Source organism: Arvicanthis niloticus, chromosome 12 (assembly GCF_011762505.2).
Source record: "Arvicanthis niloticus isolate mArvNil1 chromosome 12, mArvNil1.pat.X, whole genome shotgun sequence".
Lineage (NCBI taxonomy): Eukaryota > Metazoa > Chordata > Mammalia > Rodentia > Muridae > Arvicanthis > Arvicanthis niloticus.
Window position 1 is genome coordinate 4282622 of NC_047669.1, and position 24290 is coordinate 4306911.

Genomic DNA, 24290 nt, shown 5'->3' on the forward strand with positions numbered 1-24290 from the left:
CAGAAAGCTCCTAAATAAAGAAACATGTTTGTGATCACTAGTATGTGTGTAATGTGTGTGAGCTTGTTCATGCACTATCAAGTGACTTTTTAAAAATGTTTGTATCTTATAAATATGACTATTTTTGCCTGCATATATGTACAACACATGTATGTAGTGACTTTAAAGGCCAGAAGGTATTGAATCCCCTAGAACTAGATAGAGTTCCAGACAGTTGTGAGCTGCCTTGTGGGTGCTGAGAACTGAACCTGGGTCCTCTATGAGAGCAACAAGTGCTCTTAACCACTGAGACACCTCTCTAGCTCCACCAATGACTTTTGACAAAGATGCCAAAGGCTCAGAGAAAGGACAGTATCTTTAATGAATAGTTCTGGGAAACTGAGTATCTACATGACAGGCCCAGCGCACAGCTACTTGTTGGCAGGTTGTGGAGGTATTGGAAGACTTGTGCACCAGTAATGGCAACAGATAATAATGTGACCATCTAGAACACTGGAAGCTTCTCACAAAACAAAACAAAATTCCTGTAACACTCAGCAGCTCCACTCTTTTTTGGCATATAGCTGATGAATTAAAATAAGGGGCTGGAGGGACGACTCAGTGGTTCAGAGCACTTGCTGGTCTCCTGTAGGACATGGTTCAGTTTCCAGCATCCACATGGCAGCTCACAAACATCTGTAATCCACCTCTAGGGGATTCAACACTTTCTTCCAGCCTCTGAGTGTACCAGGCATTCACACAGTGCAGATATACATGTACATAAAACATTCATAACACATACTTTTTTAAATTAAAAAAATAAAAATCAGGTGCTGGAGAGATGGCTCAGTGGTTAAGAGCACTGGCTGCTCTTCTAGAAGTCTGGGGTTCTATTCCCAGCAACCACAAGGTGGCTCACAACAATCAATAATGGAATCTGATGCCCTCTTGTAGCATGCAGATGTATATGCAGATAAAGTGCTCACAGACACATACATTGAATAAAGAAATCTTAAAAAAAAAAAAAAAAATCTAGGGACTCAAACATCTTTTACAGTGTCCTGGCTCATTTTATGTCAACTTGACATAAGCTGAAGTCACCTGAGAGGAGGGAACCTCAAGTGAGAAAATGCCTCCATAAGATCAGGCTGTAGGCAGGTCTGTAGGGCATCTTCCTATCCAGTGATCAATGAGGGAGAGCCTAGCCCATTATGGATGGTGCTATACTTTGGCTGATGGTTCTGGGTTCTATAAGAAAGCAGGCTGAGCAAGCTGAAAGGTGCAACCAGTAAGCAGCACTCCTCCATGGCCTCTGCATCGACTCCTACCTCCAGGTTCTTGCCCAGTTTGAGTTCCAGTCCTGACTTCCTCCAATGATGGACTATGATCTGAAAGTATAAGACAAATAAACCCTTTCCTCCCCAACTTGCTTTGGTCGTGGTGTTTCATCGCAGCACTAGAAGCCCTGAGACAATTCCACGGCACTGTTACTCCACACCCACTATGGCCAAGGTACAAACAGCTCAGTGCCTTGAGGGATGATGGGTAAAGAAAATGCAGACACTCAGAGGAGGAATTAGTTAGCTTTTATTTATTTTTTGGGTGTTTTTGATACAGATGTCTGAGTATATAGACCAGGCTGGTCTGGAATTCATAGAAATCCACCTGCCTCTGCCTTCTAAGTTCTGGATTAAAGACTGGCACTCTTAAAACAATGCTAATTTTTATATGGATGAGTGCTTTTGCCTGCATGTAATATGTGAACCGTGTATGTGCTCAGTGCCCAAGAAACTAGCAGAGATCATCAGATACCTTGGAACTGGAGTTATGGCCACGTGTGAGCCACAGAACTGAAATTCTGGACTGGAGAGATGGCTCAGTGGTTAAGAGCACTGACTGTTCTTTCAGAGGTCCTGAGTTCAATTCTCAGCAACCACATGGTGGTTCACAACCATCTGTAATGGGATCTGATGCCCTCTTCTGGTGTGTCTGAAGACAGCGACAGTGTACTAGTCATATATAAAATAAATAAATCTTTAAAAAACAAACAAAAAACCCCCCAAAAACCCAAAATGAGGTTCTATGCAAGAGCAGACAGTACCTTCTCTCCAGTCTCTCATTCAGCACTTAAAAAGAAGGCAATTCAGGTACGTGGATGAACCTTGAGAATATATGAAATTAAATGGACAACACTGTGTGAGTACCAGTTACATGGGTTACACAGTCAAATTCAGACTCAAAATGGTGGAAGCTCAAGGTTTGGAGATGAGGAGTCAGTGCTTAACCGATAGTTTCTAATGTGATGAAATAGTTCTAGAAATGGTGGCAATAGTGGCACAGCCTTGTGAATACACTTATTAATATTATTGCTGCGTTGTATTACAATGGTTAGTACATAAAATTTTGTCATAGACGTTTGGGGTGATGCCCTAAAATAAAACCCAAAAGGCAATTTGGAAAAAGGCCTGTGTAGGAGGGACTTGGTTGGGTAGTCTTTTGCACAAGCTGTTGTTCACTCTCTTGTTAACTGGCTCAAGCTGCTTGGGGCCTGAGTATGATCGGAATTCACAGAAACAACCCTTCCCTTAAGGGAGGAAGTTGAAATTATCAGGTCAATTAGGAAAGATACAACTGAAGAAAAAGAAAAAAAGTCAAGTTTCATTCACACTTCAAGGAGGTGTTTCCTGGCTGGGTGCCACTTTTATTGCTTTTGGCCCAGGCTACTGAAAGGCCCACAGACCCTTGGAAGGTACAATGTGATCTTTGAGTCCAGTCTCAAGGATCAAAGCGAATGAGTTTGGTTGTAAATGCAGATAACATTTCAGAGATCTTTCATGAAAGGAGTCACTAGAGCAGGGCAAACAGGGAGGTGGCGTGTTATGCGTGTGCTTGCCTTCGGAAGTACTACCGTGCAGCAGAGCCTTCTGTTCCTGGTCCAAGGCCCATCTAAACATATGTCCGGGTTGTGGGATGGATGGCACTACAAGAACTCGGAAGAGCTACAGAGACAAGCCAAACATATGCATGTGAGGGGCACACAGGCTCCTCTCCTGGCCCCTCTAAAGTGTCAGTGCTGCGCAGCGCGCTGGCCTGCTGGCCTGCTGGCCTGCAGCTGCTAGGCATTCAAGTGGAGGGACAAGACACACACACACACAAAGACACAGACACTTGCCACTTAGGGAGATATACTCTCCAGGCCTGAAGGCTCAGGAACTACTCAGTACCGGAGGCCTGATGACGCCCTCAGCCTTTAGACCCACGCCGGCGCTGGCCAGTCCTCCAGGCCTGGGAACGCATGGGAACCGTCCCCCGCTTCCCTCCACCTCCCGCTCCAGTGGAACGCAGGACCACCCAGCGCCTGCGCACCGGGGCTCTCCGCTTAGTACCGAGCGCGCGCTCCCATCACCCCCCGCGCTGTCGCGGTGTGGACGTCTGCGAGACTGCTGTTCAGAGCGCAGGCGCGGCGGGCCGAGCGTGCGCGCGCAGCCCCGCGGGAAGGCTCACTTGGACCGTGCGGGGCGCCAGAGCCGGTACGTCGGGGGTGGCCCGGCACGCCAACGGGGCGTGGCTGACGAGGCGCCCACAAGATCCTCGCTCGGGTCGGGCTGCGTCCCTCTCGGATCTCCGCGGCGGGGGTCTGTGTGGCGGCGCGAGGTGGGGCGCGGGGGAGGGGGCTCTGTCCTGAGTCCCGCCCCGCTCACCTGATCTGGTTCTTCACGTTGCAGGTGGCCGCGGGATCCTGCCCTGGGAAGTACGCCCCTCTGCCCGGTTCCTCAGCGGATCCTCTGACCCTGGCCGCCCTCCTGGCGCATTCTTAGGTAGGTGGGCTTCGATGTCCCGGAGCTTATGATCTGAACGTCCTGCATGGCGGTTTCTGGCGGGCGGGCGGGCGATGCAGGTTGTCTGTCCTCCACTCACATTTTTGGCTTTGGGCAAGTTCTGTTCCCGGGTCTCCTGGGTCTCGGGAGCAGAGAACTCAGCCGGCGTATTAGGTATTGCCCGGCCTGCGGAGGAAGATTACCACGCGCCGTGGCCCTCCGTCTTCTCGAAGATTGTTGTCCAATTCGGGAAAAGGAACGAAATTACCTAGTGCCAGGCAGAGATGGCGGAGAGAAGCGAGAGAGTTCAACAGACAGGTATGCAGAGGGTGGCATGGGATGACCCTGAGGCTCAAAAACTTAGTGACCGGCTCAGTTAGGAAGAAGCAGAAGCTGACTGCTCGTGCAAGGGTAGGGCCTCTTCTCTCTTAGGTTGCCAGGAGCACTCAGGCATGCAGGCGAATAGGCAGATAAGATCTAAGGCTCGCTTTTGGGGCAAGAGGTCTTGGTGGCACCCTGGCCTCTGGGTATGCAACATGGTGTTTGTGGGTATCCTAGCTTTGGGGATTGGGGCCTGGCTTGTAGGCACTACTTTTCAAGAACTCACTGAGAGATTGGATCTGGCTGATGATCATGGTAGGAATTCCTGGTCAAGGGCTGGCCTTTCAGGTGTGAGTCAGGGGTCTACCTGAGATGTTCTAAAATGCTTGGGTGGTAGAAGTAGGTGCTGGTGGTGCTGACAGCTGAGTTGTTGCAAGCCACTTTGTTGGTGCTGATAGAAAGATCAACCTTGCTGTACCTTTTTGGAGGAACTGACTCTGGCTTGGGGGTAAACATGTGGAAAACCAGGTGTGAAGACATGGAAGGCTTAATGCTTCTAGGAGAGAGCTTGTGGAGAATTGGGCTCTGTGTATAGGGATGAAGCAGAGAGTTGGAAGGAGGTCTCAAGTGGTGGGCTTCCCTCCCTAGAGAGACTGGAGGAGAGAGTGAGAGCCCAGGAGGGTTCCTTGTCCTCCTTCCTTGTCTGGCCTCTGGCAACCACAGTGTGGAATACGGGTGGGTCCAACCATTAGGAGCTTTCCAGACCCAGCCCATGGGCTGGTGGTAACAGGCAGAGGCCTCCGAGTGGAATCTCAGAATTTCACTTTTGGAGGTGAGGGTGCTAGGTTATTGACTGCAGTGAAGATGAGGCTGAGGGAAAAGTGCTTAGCACTGGGTAGCTTTGCCTGCAGGTGGACTCTGGAAATCCTGGGAGCAGGAGGAAACATAGGCAAGGCAGCCTGCCTCTGTCGGGTATGCCTGCTGCTGTATGTGCAGGGGTGTTTTGGTGTGGTCTGTTCTTAGCAGTTTACAGTGTTGAGGCAGCCAGGAGCCCACACATCCCACTCTGAAGGGTAGTCCATCACCTTCAAAGTGCTCTGTAGCTAAACTTGTCTCTGCAGCCAGGTTCTGCTCCTTTGCTGTCATTTACTAATTGGTGTGTGACTGCCTACACATCACTTTGCCATTCTTCTTGGCAATGATAATAGTACCTAATTTGTGGGTGGTGTGTGGTCAGCATTCAGTACAAATGGGACAAATGACAGTTGCTACTGTCATTGCCCTAAAATTCCCTGATGCTCTGATCTGGTCCCCTCTAGGATTGACAGCATCTGTCATTACGCCTTGGAAGTCGTAGACAGCATTTGTCTGTTTCCAAGCTCCAGGCCAGCCCCTGGGTCCCTCTGCCAATTCAGAGCAGCTAGTCAGGTCCCTGAGGGTTTTCTGCCTGCTGCCTCTTCCTGCCAGTCAGTGGTGATGGTTGAGCCTGGTTCCTGCTCTTCCCCACCTTATTTTTGGACAGATTTCCTTGGATGATGGCCTGTATCTGACAGTCCCTCGACTCTTGTTGGCTCAGCTTCTCTGGTCCTCAGCATTTACCTGGAATGGCAGTCTGCCACACTCTGACCAGCGGCTCCTTGGCCTCTTGTGTTGTGCCTGCCTCTTCTGTCCACACCAGGTCTTCCGTGGCACTTCCTTCCTTTGTTCCTGGCGTGCCTCATGGCAGGTACCGTTGGCAGAGCCCTGGTAACCCTGTCTAGATGGCAGCCAGTTTCACCAATGCACACTCTTGGCAGCAGATGGATGGTACTCACAACATGACCTCTTGTCGGACTCCTGGATCGAGAGGCCCTGCTGTGGGCCCATGTGTGTGTGCATCACCGTGGAGCAGAACAGTACAACCAATCATTCTTCTGGCAGTAAGCCTGCAGAAAGAAGCCCTCCAGCTGGATGCATACCAGACCCTTGGCCACTCAGGACAGACTTCCACTGGGTTCCTGGCTCTGATCTGTACCTTTGATGGCTCTCCATGACTACTAGACTGCTTGTTTGGCTCAGCTGGGTGATTATATGTCTTCCACTTTGAACACTATTAGGACAATCTCAGCTCTGTCTGTGAGAGCCTCAGTTGACTGATAGGCCTGGCTTGGGCCTGGGCCACCCCCTACTGCTGTAGGTACCTTGCCTGATGATTATGAACTCTTCTGCCGGGATCTCGAAGAAGTTATTCAAAACAGTTTTGTTGAGTACCATGGCACTGTCTCCTGCCTTCCACTCAAGCCAGCCACCAGTGGCCCCACGTCTGCCCACAGTAGGGCAGTACTTAGGTGTTCTCAGAGCCCTCGCACCCACTCACTATGAGTACTCCCCCAAAGCCTGCCTTAGCTGCTCCCCCCAAACCCTGCTAGGTTGAGGTCTAACCCTATATCCAGAAGTGCCTGGTCTCAGCAGCATCTGGCCAAGGAGAGCTCCCCTGGACCCTGAGAGTCCCCGACCCAGTCTGGTTTTACATTTTGTCCTTATGTTAATGCTGTGAGGCTGACTTGCCTCCTGTCTAAAGGAGGCAGCCCCCAAACTTGTCTCAGCACCCTTAAAACTGGTTAACTCTTCGTGGAAGCTCGAATCACTTTATCTGGGGAACTCAGAACCTCAGAAAACAAGAGAAGAGTTCTAAAACAGAGAGTTGTATCTGGGTACCCCACGGTGGGTGAAAAGTGTCCCAGAGATCCCACAAGAGCTGCCCTGTGTTCTGAACACCCTCTGGATGTGTAGCAGGGCCCTGTGAGATGAGGTGCCGTGCATAGTGAGGGAGCCCCCAGCTCCCAGACAGGACAGTGCCATGCACAGATGACTCCACCTACCCCATGGTGGATAGCTAGACAGAAAAGCACATGAGCTCTTCCTGTTTCTACTGGGATGTGGATCTGTGCTGGGCTCCTAGCTTAGTTCCTACCCCACACTAGAAGTGCTGTTCCACCTGGCCACCATCGGATTCTTGATCAGTGTCCAGATGCTGCCCCCACATAGAACCTTGGTGTTTCTCCACCTGTGCTCTGTGCTCTGTGACTTCTCATGTTAGGCTACAATGGAAAGAAGGCTGCTTGAAGGAAGCAGCTGTTCTTTTTTAAATATTTTGCTTGGTTGGTTTTTTTTTTTTTTTTTTGAGACAATGTTTCACTGTAGTCTTGTCTGGCTTGGAACTTGATATATACTGATATATACCAGGCTGGCATTGAACTCAACCCCCCTGCCTCTGCCTTCTGAGTACAGGGACTAAATCTTTTTCTTTTTTTTAAAATGGTATATCTATGGAGTATAGTATAATTGGATATAATGATGTATAATGATCCAATCTGGTGATTACCATTTCCTTTTCATAAATGTTGATAATTTCTTTGTATAGGATTGCATTTACACTCCTCTCATGGTTCCTTATAAAAGATGAAATATATTATTGCCAACTCTTTTCTTCCTAAAGATTTATTTATTTTATATATATATATATGAGTACACTGTTGCTCTCTTCAGACTCACCAGAAGAGGGCATCGGATCTCATTACAGATAGTTGTGAGCCACCATGTGGCTACTGGGAATTGAACTCAGGACCTCAGGATGAACAGTCAGTGCTCTTAACCACTGAGCCATCTCTCCAGCCCTATTGCCAACTTTTAAGTGTACACTGTGTGGTGGAAGGTATCTGATCTTCCTGTCTCATCCTGGTCTTTCCTGTCTTGTTACCATTATCTGCCTTCCGCTTCTGTCAGATCAACTCTGATAGCTTTCTAATACAGATACAGATGCATGTGGCATTAGTGTCTCTACCTGTTTAGTTCACTTAACAGTATCTTTGGTTCATGTTGCTTGGATTTATTTTTTGTTTTTATTTTTGTTTTTATGGTTAAATAATACCCAATTGTATGTATATACTGCCTTTTAAAAAAAACCCACTCATCTGTCACTGCACACTTGGTGGACTTCATTTCTTGTAAGCAGTGCAGAAGCAACCATATTCATCCTTCTGAGGGATAAGGTGACATTTTTACTGAGAACCATGCTTCCTGCGGCTTATTTGAAGCCCTGGGCATCTGGGAGGTTTGAATGCAAGAGGGTAGGATCTAAGCCTCTTGCTTGGTTCACTCTAGTTGTTGCCCTTTTTACAGGGCAACATTCTCACTATACCTGATTATGCTGAAAAAACCCCTACCCATCTCTGCTCTGCAGAGTACACACGTATACCCCCCACGCATGCGCACGCGCGCGCGCACACACACACACACACACACACACACACACACACACACACACACATTGAGCCTCTATGTCAGGCTTCTGCCATACCTGTGTGTCCCTGGAAGCATTGCTGATCTCAATAAACACAAGTTGACTTAACTGCTGAGTGTGTGGTGGCTGCTGACCGAGTCTTGTTTTGTGAACAGAAATTCTGTCAGTAGAGCCCAGCCGAGTGTCACAGGTGTGTGGTGCTGGTTCCCAGTGGAGCCCATGAAGGTGAGAGGGTCTGATCTGAAGAGCTGGAGCTAGAAGGGGAAGGGGTTGCAGGTGTTGGGTGGCCTTGGGATCTGACTTCTGAGAGCTTTAGGTGGAGAGCAGGTAGCAGGTGGGAATGTGAGGCCTGGGATTGGAATGAAGAAAGACCAGTTCTGCACAAGGGTACGTTTCTAGTGAGAGCTGAGCATGCAGGCTCCTTTGAGCCAAATTGATCTGAGGATGGGGGCACAGCTGCCCAGTACACAGCATGTGCCTACTTACTGCTACAAGTGCATCACTCTTTCAATTTTACAGTTGTAGAAGCAACACCTTCCTAGACACTTAATAGAACCATAGATTGGAAATACAGCTGGCTACTTTAGGAGAGGCCTTGATGAGCAAACATCTGGTGAGACTTGGGACAGGTTGTTGCATTGTTTACTTACTAAGAGATGCTTTGGGTCCAGGTGGTTTATTTGTGAGTTATTTCAAAGCGCAGACCCCATGTTCATAAAACAGCTAGGGAATGTTGCTAACAGAGATGATCTTGTAGAAGACTAGGCTTCTATTCAAGTTTGCCCAGCTGCTCCCATGACTGCTCATGGCTAGAATGGAATGCTCTCATAATTGGCCGTGGCTGGACCTGCCTGTGACTGTGGTAGTGGACCCTGGAGTGGCTCTCTGGGATGATTTGTCTAATTACTCGCTGGCTCTTGCTGTGTTGCTGGCTCCTACTGTCTTCCCCTCTACTTGAAATTGCCATTACTCCTGCTGACCTTGATCTTCCTGAGACATCTCTTAAAGGCTGGGTAATGGTCTGCCATACGTCTGAAGGCCTACTGTATAGCATCTATGGTTGGCAGGCTTGAGAGCACTCAGCAGAGTCTAGGTGACCTAGAAAATTAGTTTGGATCCTCTTTAGAAGTCCGCTTACTGTGTTGGGTTCTGAGGTAAGGAGGCCTTTGTGGTTGCAGTGACGGTTGTCTGCCCCTGGGTATCTGTAGGTGGAACAGAAGATTGGGTTGTGATCTTTGAGACCATCATAAAGTAGCTTGTCAGGGCTGGAGAGATGGCTCAGTGGTTAAGAGCACTGGCTGCTCTTCCAGAGGACGCTGGTTCAATTCCCAGCACCCATATGGCAGCTCACAACTTCCTGTAACTCCAGTTCTAGAGGCTCCAACACCTTCACACAGACATACATACAGGCAAAACACTAATGCACATGAAATAAAAATTTAAAAAATTAAAGCAAAGTATCTTGTCTCTAGTGATACCAGCAATAGTGGTAACAGCATCCAGCTTCCACCAGAGGCAGTGACCCGGGTGATCTATTCCTCAGAGAGAAGGCTGTTTCAGATTAGGCCTGTGTGCCAGGTCTGGGGTCATTTACCCATGCTTCCACTGGAAATGATGACCTAGAAGAGGGTTCCCCTGGAGCTAGACATGATGATAGGCATGCCTCTGATTAGTGTATACTGCTAACTTCCCTGGGAAGTACCCTAACTTCTCTCTAGACAATAGGCCATGGGTCCTATCAAAAGGTATTTAAAAGAACAAATTTCCAAGGAAACCAGAAAGTACTGGCATTAAAGTCCTCAGAGACATTGGAGTAGTTTGTAAAGCTGCAACTTTTGAAGTACTTGGATATTAGAATAGAGAGAAACAATTGTGAGACAAACCATTTAGAACCATATACATTGAAAATTTGGTACATTGGGGGCTGGAGAAATGGCTCAGTGGTTAAGAGCACTGACTGCTCTTCCAAAGGTCCTGAGTTCAATTCCCAGCAACCACATGGTGGTTCACAACCATCTGTAATGGGATTTGACGGCCTCTTCTGGTGTGTCTGAAGACAGCTACAGTGTACTCATCATATATATAAAATAAATAAAATCTTTAAAAAAAAATTTGGTACATCATTGGTGATGTTTCAAATGAATGTTAATAAAACCACTTGATAACTGGTTGGCTTTCTGGAATGTAGTGGAGCAGTGTGCCTGTATCAGTGCAGTACACATTCCAGATTTATTTATTTTATTTAAATGAGCACACTGTAGCTGTCTTCAGACACACCAGAAGAGGGCATCAGATCCCATTACACATGGTTGTGAGCCACCATGTGGTTGCTGGGAATTGAACTCAGGACCTCTGGAAGAGCATTTAATGCTCTTACCTGCTGAGCCATCTCTCCAGCCTGACATTTTTTTTTTTTTTTTTAAGGTCATAAAAATGCTTGTTAGCTTTCTACTGTAACAGGTGCTGAGATAAATCAGTTTGTGAAGAGGAAAGGTTTGGGGTTGTAATTTTGGGGTCACAGCTGCTTCTGTAGTTCATCATGGTGACAACATGTAGTCAAACCGTTCACTTCATATCCAGGATGAGAAGGTGAAAGAAGGGGCAGAGGTCCCAGTATCTCCTTCAGGGGCATACCTGTGACTTGAAACCTTCCCTGAGACCCTACCTAAGGTTCCACCACCTCCTAGCAGAGCCAAGATGGGGGTCAGTTCTTTAACACATGTGCTTTGTAGAGCATTTGAGATCCAAACTAGAGCAGTTCTGCAGAAAAACATGAGTAGCCCTAAGATTTTAAGTTTTTCATGTCCAGGATTACAAAGGATATGGCAGGTGGGCTCCCTTATGCTATTGGTGGGAATATGAAATGCTTTTCATTTCTCCTCACTGGCTGCTCAGGAGGATGAGGATGATATGCACTATGCCCTGGCAGAGGCCTAAGCCCCTGTGATTCTCTGTCATCACATTATGAACAACAAAACTAGAAGAGTTAAAGAGCCAACTGCAGGGAGTGGGCGAGTAAAACTACCATTCTTACAGCTTCTGTCAGGGTCAGCTAGAACTTAAAAATCTCAGTAACCTGAGTGGGCTCCTGTCATTTGCTGTTCATCCCGTGTGTCTTGGAATGGACGAGATGTACTCTGCTTACTGCTGTATCTCAGAAACACTTACCAACAGGTCCCCCATCTGCAAGTACTACACAGTCAAATGATGCTAAGGGGAACATGCATCACCCAACCTCCACTACTGTGACCAAAAAATGCCACACATGCACCTGAGTTACAAAGGTCCTCCTCATGTAGGATGGTGTCTTAGTCACTGTTCTATTGCAGTGAAGATACACTAGGACCAAGGCAACTCTTTAAAAGAAAACATTTAACTTGTTTACAGTTTCAGAAGTTTAGTCCATTTTCATCGTGGTGGGGAACATGGTGGCTCACATGGCAGTGAATCAGTAGCTGAAGTAGTTGAGAGCTACATCCTGATCTGTAGGCAAAGAGGGAGACTCTGGGTTTGGCATGAGCTAATAGTGACCACACCTCTTAATCCTTCTAATCCTTTTAAATAATGTCACTCCCAGGTGATTAAGGATTGAAATATATGAGCCTATGGGGGCCATTCTTTTTAAGCCATCACAGGTGAGTTACTCAGTACTGAGCTTAGTAAGTAGCCATTCACATTGGAGGCAGCCACTGTGGAGAAAGAATGGACCTATAATCTTCAGTGTGCATGCTCAAACCAGAAATGTGTCTCCCCCATGGTTTTGGAGTGGGGAGATCCAAGGTTAAGTTGCAGGCAGCATGGTTTTTCCTAAAGCCTTCCTTTGGTTTATGGGTGGGCATCTTCCCTGTGTCCTTGCCCAAACATTCCTCTGAATGTGTTTCCATGTTTCTACCTACCAGGACACCAAGCATGTTAGACCAGGCCTACCCAAAGGCATTTTACCTAAAGTACCTATTTAGGTAGAATCATTTTCTGTCATACAGTGGGGGCTGGGATATCAGCTGAAGAGTTTGGGGTATTCCCAAAACAATGCCCAAGATGGGTTTTATTTCATTTTGTAGTTTTCAGCAGTGCTGTGGCAGCCTTTTGTACCGTGTGCAGGGCCTCTTGGGGCCTTGGTCTTGGAGCCAGTGCTGAGGTGTGGAATTTCTAGTCTCTACCCTGAGTAGGCTGTTCTTAGCTGTTCTGTACATGGGCTTGTTTCATTTATTATTTAAGAAAATTTTCCCTACATGAGGGTTCAAAGGCATTGTCCTGTTTTCCTAAAGTCTCATGTTTTGCCTTTGACATGAAGCCTGGAGTCTCCTGGTCAGTGTGACTGGGATAAGGGAGGGTCTGCTGTCAAGGCCTGTGATGGGCAGAGTCTCTGACAAACGTAATGGCTGTGTAATCTGAGCAAGCAATAAATTTTTCATGTGTGAGGCCACCAAGGTAGGGGTGTGTGTGTGTGCACATGCCAGAGTACAGCCTGTTGTATCCTGACTGACAGGGGATTCTGTTTCTCCCTTTTCCATGGAGCACAGACTGGGTCTGGCCTCAGACACTCACTGCTCCCTGACTACACTTTGGTACGGTCTATCCTTAGTTAGCTGGTTTTATAAGAAGTCTTGACTCTGTGGTAGAGAAATGTCTACCTGTACCTTCTTCCTCATGTTGGCTAATTTTTAAACTACATTTGGTCCCAGGGAAGAAGAAGGTATAGTGGGCTCTAGTGTGCCACTCACCCAGCTCTTCTGTGGGCAACCTGCTCAAGTCTGCCCTCTAGGACAGTAGCAGCCATGAGCTAGCTACCTTAGTGTTTTTGAGCCACAGTGTCCTCCATAGCAGGCACTGAATCTTGGGGTGCCCTGTGGGTGGTTGAGGCCAGCAAGCTAAGAGCCATGGCATGTAGATGACTCTTGAATGCTTGTATATTTGTCACATTCTTCTGCTGTATCAGTAAGCTACCAGGCAGGTGGAAAGGGACATCTGACTTTTCCCCTTACCACAGTCTGTCCCTTGGGACTGTATAGTGCAGGGGCCCAGATATCTAGGGCTGCTGGACAGTGTCTCTACCTAAGGATACCTTCTCTAAGGGGCCTTGGTTACTGGGCTCTAGAGCTGGTTCTAACACAAAGGATGGTCACACTTCCTGTAGAGAAGCAAGAATTTGCATGTGTTGAGACACAAAAGGCCTGGTGTTGGCCAAACTCCGGGCTCTTCCCATAAGTGCCTCAGAGCAGGCATCCTTTCTGATATAGGCTCCTTAGACCTCTCCTGAGCAGTGAATAGATATTCCTGGGTGCAGTTTGTGGCGCCTGTTCTTGGAGAACCTCTGTCTGCCCTGCAGCTCAGGAATTCTATCCTGGCATTAGCTCTTAGCTTAGTCAGTGATAGAAGCCTTTATAGGCAGGGTTGACCAGTACTCTGTGCCTCATATGCCCCAACCAAGAGCCTTCTAGAGAGCAAGGGTGAAAATTTCCTCATGTACTTAGCTCCTGGGACCCACTCCTACTCCCACTAGCCTGGCCTTGCCACCATGACAGTTATTAGCCATGAGGATTTGACAGGGACTTGATGATGGCACTGCTGGGAAACAGAGCAGTGTGGGCTGCCAGGAGGGCTGAGATGGTCTGCTTACTTCCTTGCTCTATCGCACTGGTTGTATCTCCAGCAGGGAAAGCCTGTTGGGAAACTGTCACCCCTCTAAGTCATTGGGGCCTTTTGGGAGCGGGAAATGAGACCTGGTGGGACAAGTGGCCAGGAGGTGTGGAGGACTGGGATTGGACACTGCACCAAGGGAAATAAAGCCATGCATGAGTCCTGCTGGGGCAGCAACATCTCAGAACTAGGCAATGATTGGCAGGTGGTTGGTCTCTGGGGGAGAAGTCAAGACTCTGGCTCAGGCTGCAGGGGAGTCATGCCTGCTCACTGCTTTCAGGAATATGGTGTCACCTCAGCATGGAGATGATCCCGGTGCAACCACACAATCTAGTTAAGGGCTTCCCTGGCCCTTGGGCCAAACTGTCTGCTAAGGCTGCAGCCTGCCTGTCTTTCTCATGGAAGATGTCCCAGTGTAGGCCTAGGGTGTCTTGCCCTTCTCAGGAAAGAGCAGCTGTCTACACATTCACAGATTGATGGTGGCCAGCCCTGGAGTAATCGAGGTGAGACAGTGGTTGGAGGGTGCCCTCCAGGCCCTGGGGAAGGTGCCAGTTCCCACGTTGGCACTGGGCCGCAGGCACCTACTTTCTCTGCTATTTTCCTTATCTTCTTGCCATCCTTTTGCCTCCCTACTGCCCCAGAATGCTTCCTGGGTTCTATAGCTTTGAAGCTACTGCCTCCCTGCCTGCCTGGGTACTTCCCAAGGCGGAGACTGACAGAGGATTCAATGAATCGAAGGTCGCCAGTTGGGGCGTTGACAGATGCCCGGCCATGATACCATTTCTGATTTAATAACCGAATGGGAGGCTGGCCCTTTGTAATAATTAGGGCTAATTACTGAGGAGGTGTTGACAGACAGGCTGAGAGGAAACAAACTACCTTTATCCCGTGGCTTAGAGTCAGATTACTGGCCCAGTGCTATCTGCCCCTCAGAAAGTAGACGCTTCAATCACTCAGCAAGGCTTCAAAGGGGAAAGGCCCTGACAATGCTTGGGATTTGGAAAGCTGCAATGAAGCACGCCTTTGACTCTGGGTCTCCAAATGGAGCCCCATTCCAGGAATGGTTTCTTTGTGCAGCTTGAGTTACCTCTGCAGACCTGCTTCCCGCAGACCTGCTTCCCGCGCTCTTGGGGAAGTGCGGGGAGGGGCTGCATGGGCATGACAAGAGATGTGGCTGGGGCAGGTCCAGCTTCCTGGGGTCCTTCCTGGGCTGAGCTGCAGCATCTGTTGTAGTAGAGACCCAGGTCTCTGGATGCCAGAGCTGGCAGCACATGAGCCCTGCCTGGGAGTACATCCAATTCTTTGTGGGACAGGGAGCACAACTTTGCTGCAGTACATGGAGGCAGGCCATCCCTCTCTGGAAAGGGCTATGTTCTTGGTGTTATTTATGGCAGGACCACCCCTCAGAAGCCTTGAGGTCTCTCACTTGAGGTTGCTCTGTAGGTAGCTTTCACCCTTGTCTTGGGCTCAGAGCCAAGGCCACAAAAGTGGTATCTCGCAGTGGGCTGTCCAACTCATGACTGAGAAGGTATTGGAGGCTAATCTCTGATGGGCTGTATGGAACCCACCATGAGCTGATCACCTTACGCTTCACAAATACAGAGAGCTGTGCTTAATTCTAGGTGCCTGGGTTTTAAGGCCAGGACACTGGCCAGAGCTGCAGTGCAGGCCCTGTTCTCAACTTCTGAGCCTTGATGGCACTGATTTCTCCCATCAGAGAGTCCTCTGCTCAAATTACAACTGTTTAGGCAGGGCTTTCCTTGTTCTAGGCACAGCCTGGAAGGTGCTGGGCACGTAGGAGGTGGGAGGAAGCACCTTCATGTGCATTCCCTGTGTGTCTGCGTATGGCTGTGTTCTTTCAGGCCTGCCACGCTGGGGATGGGGTGATCCTAAGTCTTTCTCTTCATGACAAGTGCCCTGGGCTGAAGGGAACAAGCTGACCTTTCCCTGGCATACTGTTTTATATTCAGAGAAAGTGTCATGTGTGGCTGGGAGATGGCTTGATGGGTAAGAGCACTTGCTGCTAGAAGACCTGGGTTTAGTTCCCAGCACCTTCGTGGCTCTGGTTCCAGGGGTTCTGATGCCCTCTTTTGGCCTCCAGGGGCACTATATACATGTGGTGCACATAGGAACATGGAAGCAAACACCCATATACATAAGATAAAACAAATATCCAGGTGTGATGGCACACAGCTTTAATCCCAGCACTTGGGAGGCAGAGACAGGTGGATTTCTGAGTTTGAGGCCAGCCTGGTCTACAGAGTGAGTTCCAGGACAACCAGGGCTAGGCTACATATAAATGTTTTATCTTAAAAACAACAACAAAAACATGGTGAGACTCTGTCTCAAAAACAAAACAAAATAAACAAAATGAAATGTTAAGTCTGTTATGGTGACCTTGAGCAGAATTAGGGATTTCTCAAAAGCCAGAAATGTCTGAACAAGAATTGAGTTTTTATTATATAGTAGTGGCAAATTAAATGCCATTAACCAAAGTATAAGAAAATTACCCCACATATATTGCATAGTATATTTTATTTGAATATAGCCTTCCAGAGGATGGCCAGGTGAGCAGGGCCCAGCACACAAAAGAGAGCGCTCTCTCATTGAGATCTTAGGTACCACCAAGGACTGAAATTCAGGCTGAATGTAGACTCCTGAAGTGAACCTAATGTCCTTTTCTATCCCAGGACCTCTCCTTGCACCTCCTCTCGTGTCTCCTCAGCCTACTGACTCTGACAGTCTTATATTTCTTTTTTCTTTTTTAAAATTTTTATGTATATGAATGATCTGTTATCACAAACACCAGAAGTGGAAATCAGATCCCATTACAGTTGGCTGTGAGCCACCATGTGGTGGCTGGGAATTGAACGCAGGACCTCTGGAAGAGCAGTCGGTGCTCTTGACTGCTGAGCTGTTTCTCCAGCCCTTTACCTTTCACATTGTTGATAACCTTGGCAGTCGTGAGGCGCCGCCGTCTGGCTGGCACTTTGGATTTATCACCTGTTTGCCTCATGATCACACTGAAGCCCTGGGTTAGGGAGGAAGAATAAAGAGATAAAGTGCCTGTATTTTCACATAGAATCATTGGTGTGTGTCATCCCTATGCCTCCTTACTGCCAGTGCTGACCTTGGCGGGCTGGCAGAGGCGGCACCCCTCAGGCTTCTCCACTGCAGCTGCTCTTCTCATCCTGAACGCTAAGGAAGGGAGTCACTGCGTAGCCAGAACATGCATCAGGTGGGACCCTGTGTGGGAGATCACTCCCAGGGTCTGGCACTGCACCCCAGTCTGGCCTGTAATCCTCTTGCGACAGTCACCCAAGTGCTGGCTGGGATCTTGAGTGTGTACCTCCATGCTTGGCTTCCATCAAACCTTGACTTCAGCGTGGACTCACAGATACTCTGGTAGTTCTAACAGTGTCTGTGACCAGTGAGGCTTAACATGACTATATCAGTGTCAGGCTGCAGAAAACTCATCCCCTTAGCAGCCTGTTGATAGGAGGTCCTTCCTCTCCTCTGACCCTAGCAGCCACCAGTCTCCTCCCTAGCTTCACTTCTGCCTTTTCCAGACTGCCCTGGAGTATTCCATAAATGTTAATAATTACATGGATAAATAATAAATACAGAATTACATAAACAGAACAGTATATCACATATCCTTTTACTTGCACTACTTTTCTGGAAGTTAACCCACTGTAGGATTTGTCAGCAGCTAGTTTCTCATTGTGGTCCATTTGCCTGAGGAGAGTCATTTGTGTTATTTTCTGTGTGGAGAGATTATGAGTGAGACTAAACGTTTATGTGTCTATATGGGCTTTTGTTTTGTTTGCACTTAAGTTTTCATCTCTCTTAAGACCCTAGAAATGGCAATACTGGGTCTTACTGGGTCTTACTGGGTAATACTTCAGTGCATATTTTGAAACTGCCACTTTACAGAGTGTTCCTGCACTGTGCCTTCTCCAGAAACCTCAGTTTCAGAGGGGACAGGTGGTGCTGGCAGTACTTGGTTTCATCTGTAGTCTTTTCTGACTTTTAGCTACTTAGATACTGGTCTGGGTTCGGGTTTAATCTGCATCTCTCTAATGGCTATAAGCGAGCAACCTTTTCTGCTTGTTTACTGTTCATGCATTTTAGAGGGTGTTTTGTGGTTTGTGTTTAAAATTTTTTCCCCTTCCCTTCCTCTCGCTCTGTCCCCACTCACTCCGGCCCCACTCGCTCTGGCCCAAAGGTTTTATTTATTTATTTATTATATGTAATTACACTGTAGCTGTCTTCAGTAACCCCATAAGAGGGCATCAGATCTCATTACAGATGGTTGTGAGCCAACATGTGGTGGTTTCTGGGATTTGAACTCATGACCTCCAGAAGAGCAATCAGTGCTCTTAACCACTGAGCCATTTCACCAGCCCCCTTAAATTATTTTTTATTGTTATTTTATTTTTATGTGTTTGGTGTTTTGCTTGCATGTATGTGTGTGTACCACATGTGTGCTTAGTGCTACAGAAGTCAGAAGAATACCGGTATCATAACCCCTAGAGCTGGAATTATAGGTGATTGTAAACCACTGTGTGGGTGTTAAGAAACCAACCCAGGTCTGCTAGAGCAGTAGGTGTGTTTAACCACTGAGCCATCTCTCTAGCCTCTGTGTGTGTGTGTCTGTGTGTGTATAAATTTTGTTTTAATTGTTGTTTTAGAAAATTGAAATATATTTATATACAATAAACTGAACATATTTAAAGTCATTTAACAACTTGATAGTTTTCAACCCCTGGGCTAGTACACCAGTGTCTTAAGCACAATGGGCTTATTGTCCTCAGAGTTTCCTCCTGCCCCTTTGTGTGTATCTCCTCTCCCCCTTCTCCACACTTCCCTTCCCTAGATTCCCAGTAGGTCAGTTAGCATTTCCTAGAATTTTATATAAATAGAATCAGAGTGTTTACACTTTCTGATTATTTTGAGATCTTTCACGTTGAAGCGTGTGTTGGTCCTTCCTACCCTTTACAGTAGAGTGCGCAGTGTTCCATTGTGTGGATATATACGGCTGTTTGTTCAGCTGTTGATGGATGTTTGGGTTGTTTCCAGTTTGGGACTGTTTTTAAAGAAATGACCAAACTTTATTTCAAAGTGGTTGTACCACTTTATAATCCCATTACAGAGTGTGGCTGTTTCTGCTGCTTCACATATTTTCCAGGAATTAGTGTCAGCTTTTCCATTTTAGCCATTCTGCGGAATACACAGTGGCATTTTATTATGGTGCTTCCTTAATGCCAGCGACCAAAGACACTGTGTTTTCATGCTGTCATTTGCCAACCACTTGTTTTAGGGTCAAGTATTTGTTGAAATATTTTACCTAGTTTTAATTTTGTTTAAATATCTTTTGTCTTAATTGGAAAAATTAAAATTCATTTTGTTGTTTTACTGTTTCTCCACAGGAGCTCTATATGTATTACAGGGTAGGCCAAATTATGTATGTAGTGCAGGCTAGGCCAAAATTTAGGATCAGCCTTCAAAATGTTGGGGGCTACAGGTGTGTCTCACTCTATCCAGCTAATGATAGCACTCTTTTGATCTGTGCTGGGGATCGAACCCAGGGTCTCCTGCATGGCAGGCAAGTGCTGGACCACCAAGCTGCATTCAAGCTGCAGCATCAGCATCGAATTTATTACTTCCTCTGTTTTTTGAGACGTGTTTCATTATGTATCCCAGGATGGCTTTCAACTTACTGCGTGGGTCAGTTGACCTTGAGCTCTCCATAATCCTTCTGTATTAGCCTCCTGAGTGTTAGGGTTATAGACATGTGCCATCATGTCTGGTACATATTTAAACATTCTAAAAGGACATTTTTATTTACTTAGTGTGCGTGTGCATGTGCGTGTGTGTCTGTGTGTGTTTGCCAGCCCAGTTTGTTTTTTTTAAATTCAGTATATAAATTCTACCTTTCTACCCTGGTATCAAGTTTATATACAATCTACAACTAAATTGCATCACTCCTATTCATACAGATTATTTACCAGATATACCAGATATAACTTGTAAATATTTTCCCTAGGTGATTATCTTTTCATTTTCTTATATTATTTTAAAAAATTTTATAACTTGGGCTGGAGAGATAGCTTGGTGATTAAAAACTATTACTGCATTTGCAGAGGACCTGAGCTTCCTTCTTCCCAGCACCATGTCAGGAGGCTCATAATTAATCACCTATAACCCCACCTCCAAGGTTGCGCACGCACGCTCACACACACAAATATTCAAAAAGTTGAACGTAATTTTCAAGATAATTTGTTTTCATTTGTGTGTGTGTGTGTGTGTGTGTGTGTGTGTGTGTGTGTGTTGTACTGTGCCTGTGAAGACTAGAGGAGGATGTTAGATTCTGTGGCGCTGGAGTTCAGGTGGCTGTGAGAGGTGCAGGCAGTTGTAAGATGTCCAGTAGAGGTGCTGGGAACCAAAGGACCTCAGAAGAGCAGGGATTGCTGTTTAGCTGCCAGCCATCTCTCCACCGGTCTTGGTATTTTTATTTGTTTGGTTTTTTGAGACACGGTCTCACTTTGTAACCCTGGTTGTTCTAAAATGCACTATGTAGAAAAAGACTGGCCTCCAGTTCAGAGGGATCTGTCTCTCTCTGCCTCCCAAATGCTGGGATTGAAAAGGTGTGTACCACCATACTCAGCCCTTACAGTATTTTTTTTAAAGACAAAAGTTAAAATCAAACTTATTATTTTCTATTATGATTATGCCTCCTGTAAATTTTTTACAATTTATTCTTGTGTGTGAGAGTGCATAGTGTGGGTGTGTGCACACACTTGTCATAGCATGCGTGCAGAGGTCAGCTTTATAGAGCTGCGTCTCTCCTCCTCCCTTTACATGTGTTCTGGGACCAAACTTAGATCTCCTGGCTAAGTGTCTTTATCTGTTGAGCTATCTTGTCAGCTCTGAAAGTTTCTTAAAAATCATGGGTGAGTAATGAACTTTCCCAGTGTGATCTCTGTCAGCTAGTATGATTTGGCAGTTTTCTTCAGTTTTTTTTGTGTTGCTAGCAATTTGCTTTTGAATATTGAATCAGCTTCCCACTTCTGTGATAAATTGTAGAATAGCAGCATATATTAGCAGCATATATTCTTTTGTAACAATGGAGTCTTTGCTACTTTTTTTTTTTTTTTAGGATTTTTTGTTGCTATTGTTTTATTTTGTTTTTGTTTTTGTTTTTGTTTTTGTTTTTTGAGATAGGGTCTGACTAGGTATGTTTGACTGGCCTGGAACTTGCTATGTAGACCAGGAATGATTGGTTTGTGTTTTAGGAAAAGAATTTAGAACTGTAATTATTATTAATCATTACAATCATTACCATTATTATTGTTTGTTGTTAGTTTTGGTTTTCTGGAAGACATTTTACAGAACTAGTGTCATGTCTTCCTGTGTTTGGTAGGATGTGTCAGATGGTCACAGTGAGTTGGATTACTGTGTATATGTTGTTTTTGCAAGGATTTAAGCAGAACATGTAGCATGCGGGTTAGCAGTGAGAGTGTTTGCCCTGCTTGCAGCAGGCCCTGAGTCTCACCCTCAAAGCTGCAAAACAAAACAGAGCTCAGAGTGCAGCCAGCTCTTCAGTGGGTGTGGCTCTTAGGTGCCCTTCTCTAAGCTGCACTTTCTACAGGGTAGAAGTGTGGTTTATAGTGTCGTGTTCCCAGTGTTCTGCTGTCTGAAGCATAAGCCCCTTTGGTCACTGTTGAATCTATTCCCTCTCTGTTTTCAGCACTGTTGATCGGGGGAGTTGCCCAGCTTACCTGTCTCCCCATCCAGTTTTATGGCTCTCCTCTACTTGTGATCTTCTTCATTTATTTTTTTCTAAAATCCTATTACTTCTTTCCCCTGGTGTTTTGTTTTATGCTATGACTTTTTCTGGTTTTCTAAATTGGAAGCTATGTTACTGATTTGGAGTTTGGAGACTATGGATGGCTCTTTCCCCTATCTCTCTCTGAGGCAGGGTCTTACTATGTAGCTCAGGGTAGGTTAGAACTCACTTTATAGTTTAGGCTGTCCTCCAAATTACATGATCCTCCTGCCTCAGCCTCCCATGTATTACCATGCCTGGCTTGGAGACTTTTCTTAGATTCTTACTTTTTGTATATATGTTTAGGCCTGTGCATGCCATAGTGCACATGGGGAAGTTGGAGGACAGACAGCTGTGGTAGTCAGTTCTCTCCTTCCACCGAATGGGTCCCAGGGATGGAACTCAAGTCATCAGGTTTGGTGGCTAGTCCCCTTAACTCCAGAGTCATCATGCTGGTCCTCCGTCTTCTCTTCTAATGTTATCTTTTAATACTTTAAATTTCCCTCTAGAAGAGATGTCAGCAAGATGGCTGGGTTGCCTTTTACTCATTCTCTCCACAAAGAAGGCAGTAGAGAAGTGACTGTGTTCTCACTGCAGGGACTAGCATCCTTGGGGGACACAAAACACAAAACCACAGAGAGAAGAGGCCTGGATCCTGCTTCTCCTAATTCAGACCAAGGCAACCTTCTGCTTACAAGGAGACCTCAGAGTCCCTATTGTCTCTGTAGATAGACTTCCACAGCCCTTGTAGAACCCAAGATGTTCAGAGAGTGGTCTGGGGTTCATAGGGCTGTCATGCCATAGAGTTAAGAGCTTATGTTTTTATACTCTCCACACACTATGCCTAAGTATCTGTGGTCATCTAGAGTCTGAACTTACCTGAACTCACCCCAGAAGCCAGCAGATGTTCTGTGACTCTGTTCTTGGGGACCTGCCATTATCCCATCACACTTAGATCAGCTACAGCACCGTAGCCCCAGGTTCTAAACTATCGACCTAGCAGAAGTGTCAAGACTCTGGCTTCTAAACTGATATGGCACCGGGGAACAGAGTGGAAACTGACATAGTCTGAAATGCCTGTGAACACTTGTGCATGACTTAATAGCCAATTGGTGGCAGCCTCACTCTGCCCCTGTGAGCCAGCTCCTTAGCTGCCAAACCACAGTGCCCCCAAGTATACAAACTCAGTCTGACAGCCCCACCCACTGGAGAGCCTGCCACACAGCCACCAGTCTGTGGCTCAGCAGTCTGCCAAGCGACAGCTTTATCCCAGACAAAGCTGTGCCACACATCTGCATCACAGATACCCACAGCTAGAGCATTGACACACCAAGTATATCACCAATGAGCATCACGGTCGAAGAAACTGCACTGCCGTGTCCACTTGAAATTTCAGCTAGCAGTATGTCAGACTGACAGAGTACCTTCCATCTACAGAAAAAAGTCTCTCTCTGCAGGGAAAAGGAACCCCCTTTAAAGTTGTAAGACGTAGTCTTTCTACTTGCTTCTTGTGTAAAGTCATATGTTGAAAGTGAAGGACTAGAAAAAGATACTAAACGCAGATAGAAAGAAAAGCCTGTAAGAAGATGAAGATCATTATGATAAAAAGTTTCAGTTCATATATTGATAATGCATCTATCCAATACAGTGCCGCCCACATACATAAAGCAAATGTGACCATGTCTAAAGGGAGAGATAGAGTCTTACACAGTAATAGCTGGGATGTCAGCTTCCCAGGAGACAGATTACCCAGGCACAAGCAATGTAACGCCAGAGTTAGACTATAGAATTGACCAAATAGCCTGGCACACACAGAACATTCCCTCCAGCAGCTGCAGAGTACATTCTCTCCTCAGCTTATGCAACTCACCGGTGTAAACCATGTAGCAGGCTACAAAACAATCTCATTGAATTTTTAAAAGTCAAAATTATCAGGGCTGGAGAGATGGCTCAGCAGTTAAGAGCACTGACTGCTCTTCCAGAGGTCCTGAGTTCAATTCCCAGCAACCACATGGTGGCTCACAACCATCTGTAATGGGATCCGATGCCCTCTTCTGGTGTGTCTGAAGACAGCTACAGTGTACTCGTCATATACATAAAATAAATGAATAAAATCTTTTTTAAAAAATCAAAATTATCCTTTTTTCTGATCACAAAACTAGAAACCAACAGGAGGAGCTGTGGAAATTATAGAAGTAAGTGAAAATTAGACAGTATGTCCCCGGAACAACCAGTATGTTCATGAAGAAATTAAAAGGGGAATATTGAAAATGTCTTGAGAGATGTGAAAATAGAAATATAGTATACTGCCAGGCAGTGGTGGCTCACACCTTTAATCCAGCACTTGTGAGGCAGAGCCAGGCAGATATCTGTTAGTTCTCTGTGAGCTCGGGGTCTACAGAATGAGTTCTGGGACAGC

General features: G+C 46.4%; 2 protein-coding genes across 4 annotated transcripts in view; both read left to right on the forward strand.

Moving 5' to 3' along the window:
• The first annotated feature begins 3388 nt into the window (after positions 1 to 3388).
• The window catches only part of Gnb1l (G protein subunit beta 1 like), a 63584-nt gene continuing 42682 nt past the window's right edge, over positions 3389 to 24290 (forward strand). For 2 of the 3 annotated variants that reach the window (XM_034515513.2, XM_076942624.1), the window contains exons 1-2: positions 3459 to 3614; positions 3705 to 3797. The gene's annotated coding sequence lies outside the window, so the exon portion shown is untranslated. Of the gene's footprint in view, positions 3615 to 3704; positions 3798 to 24290 lie in introns of all 3 variants that reach the window. The other variant, XM_034515514.2, reaches the window with a different exon arrangement.
• Positions 5869 to 7584, forward strand: Rtl10 (retrotransposon Gag like 10; the record flags this gene model as incomplete). The annotated part of the gene is given in 5 exon segments (XM_076942625.1): positions 5869 to 6125; positions 6127 to 6294; positions 6296 to 6391; positions 6393 to 6465; positions 6468 to 7584. Coding segments are annotated over 5 exon segments (729 nt in total), but the record flags the coding sequence as incomplete, so codon positions are not given.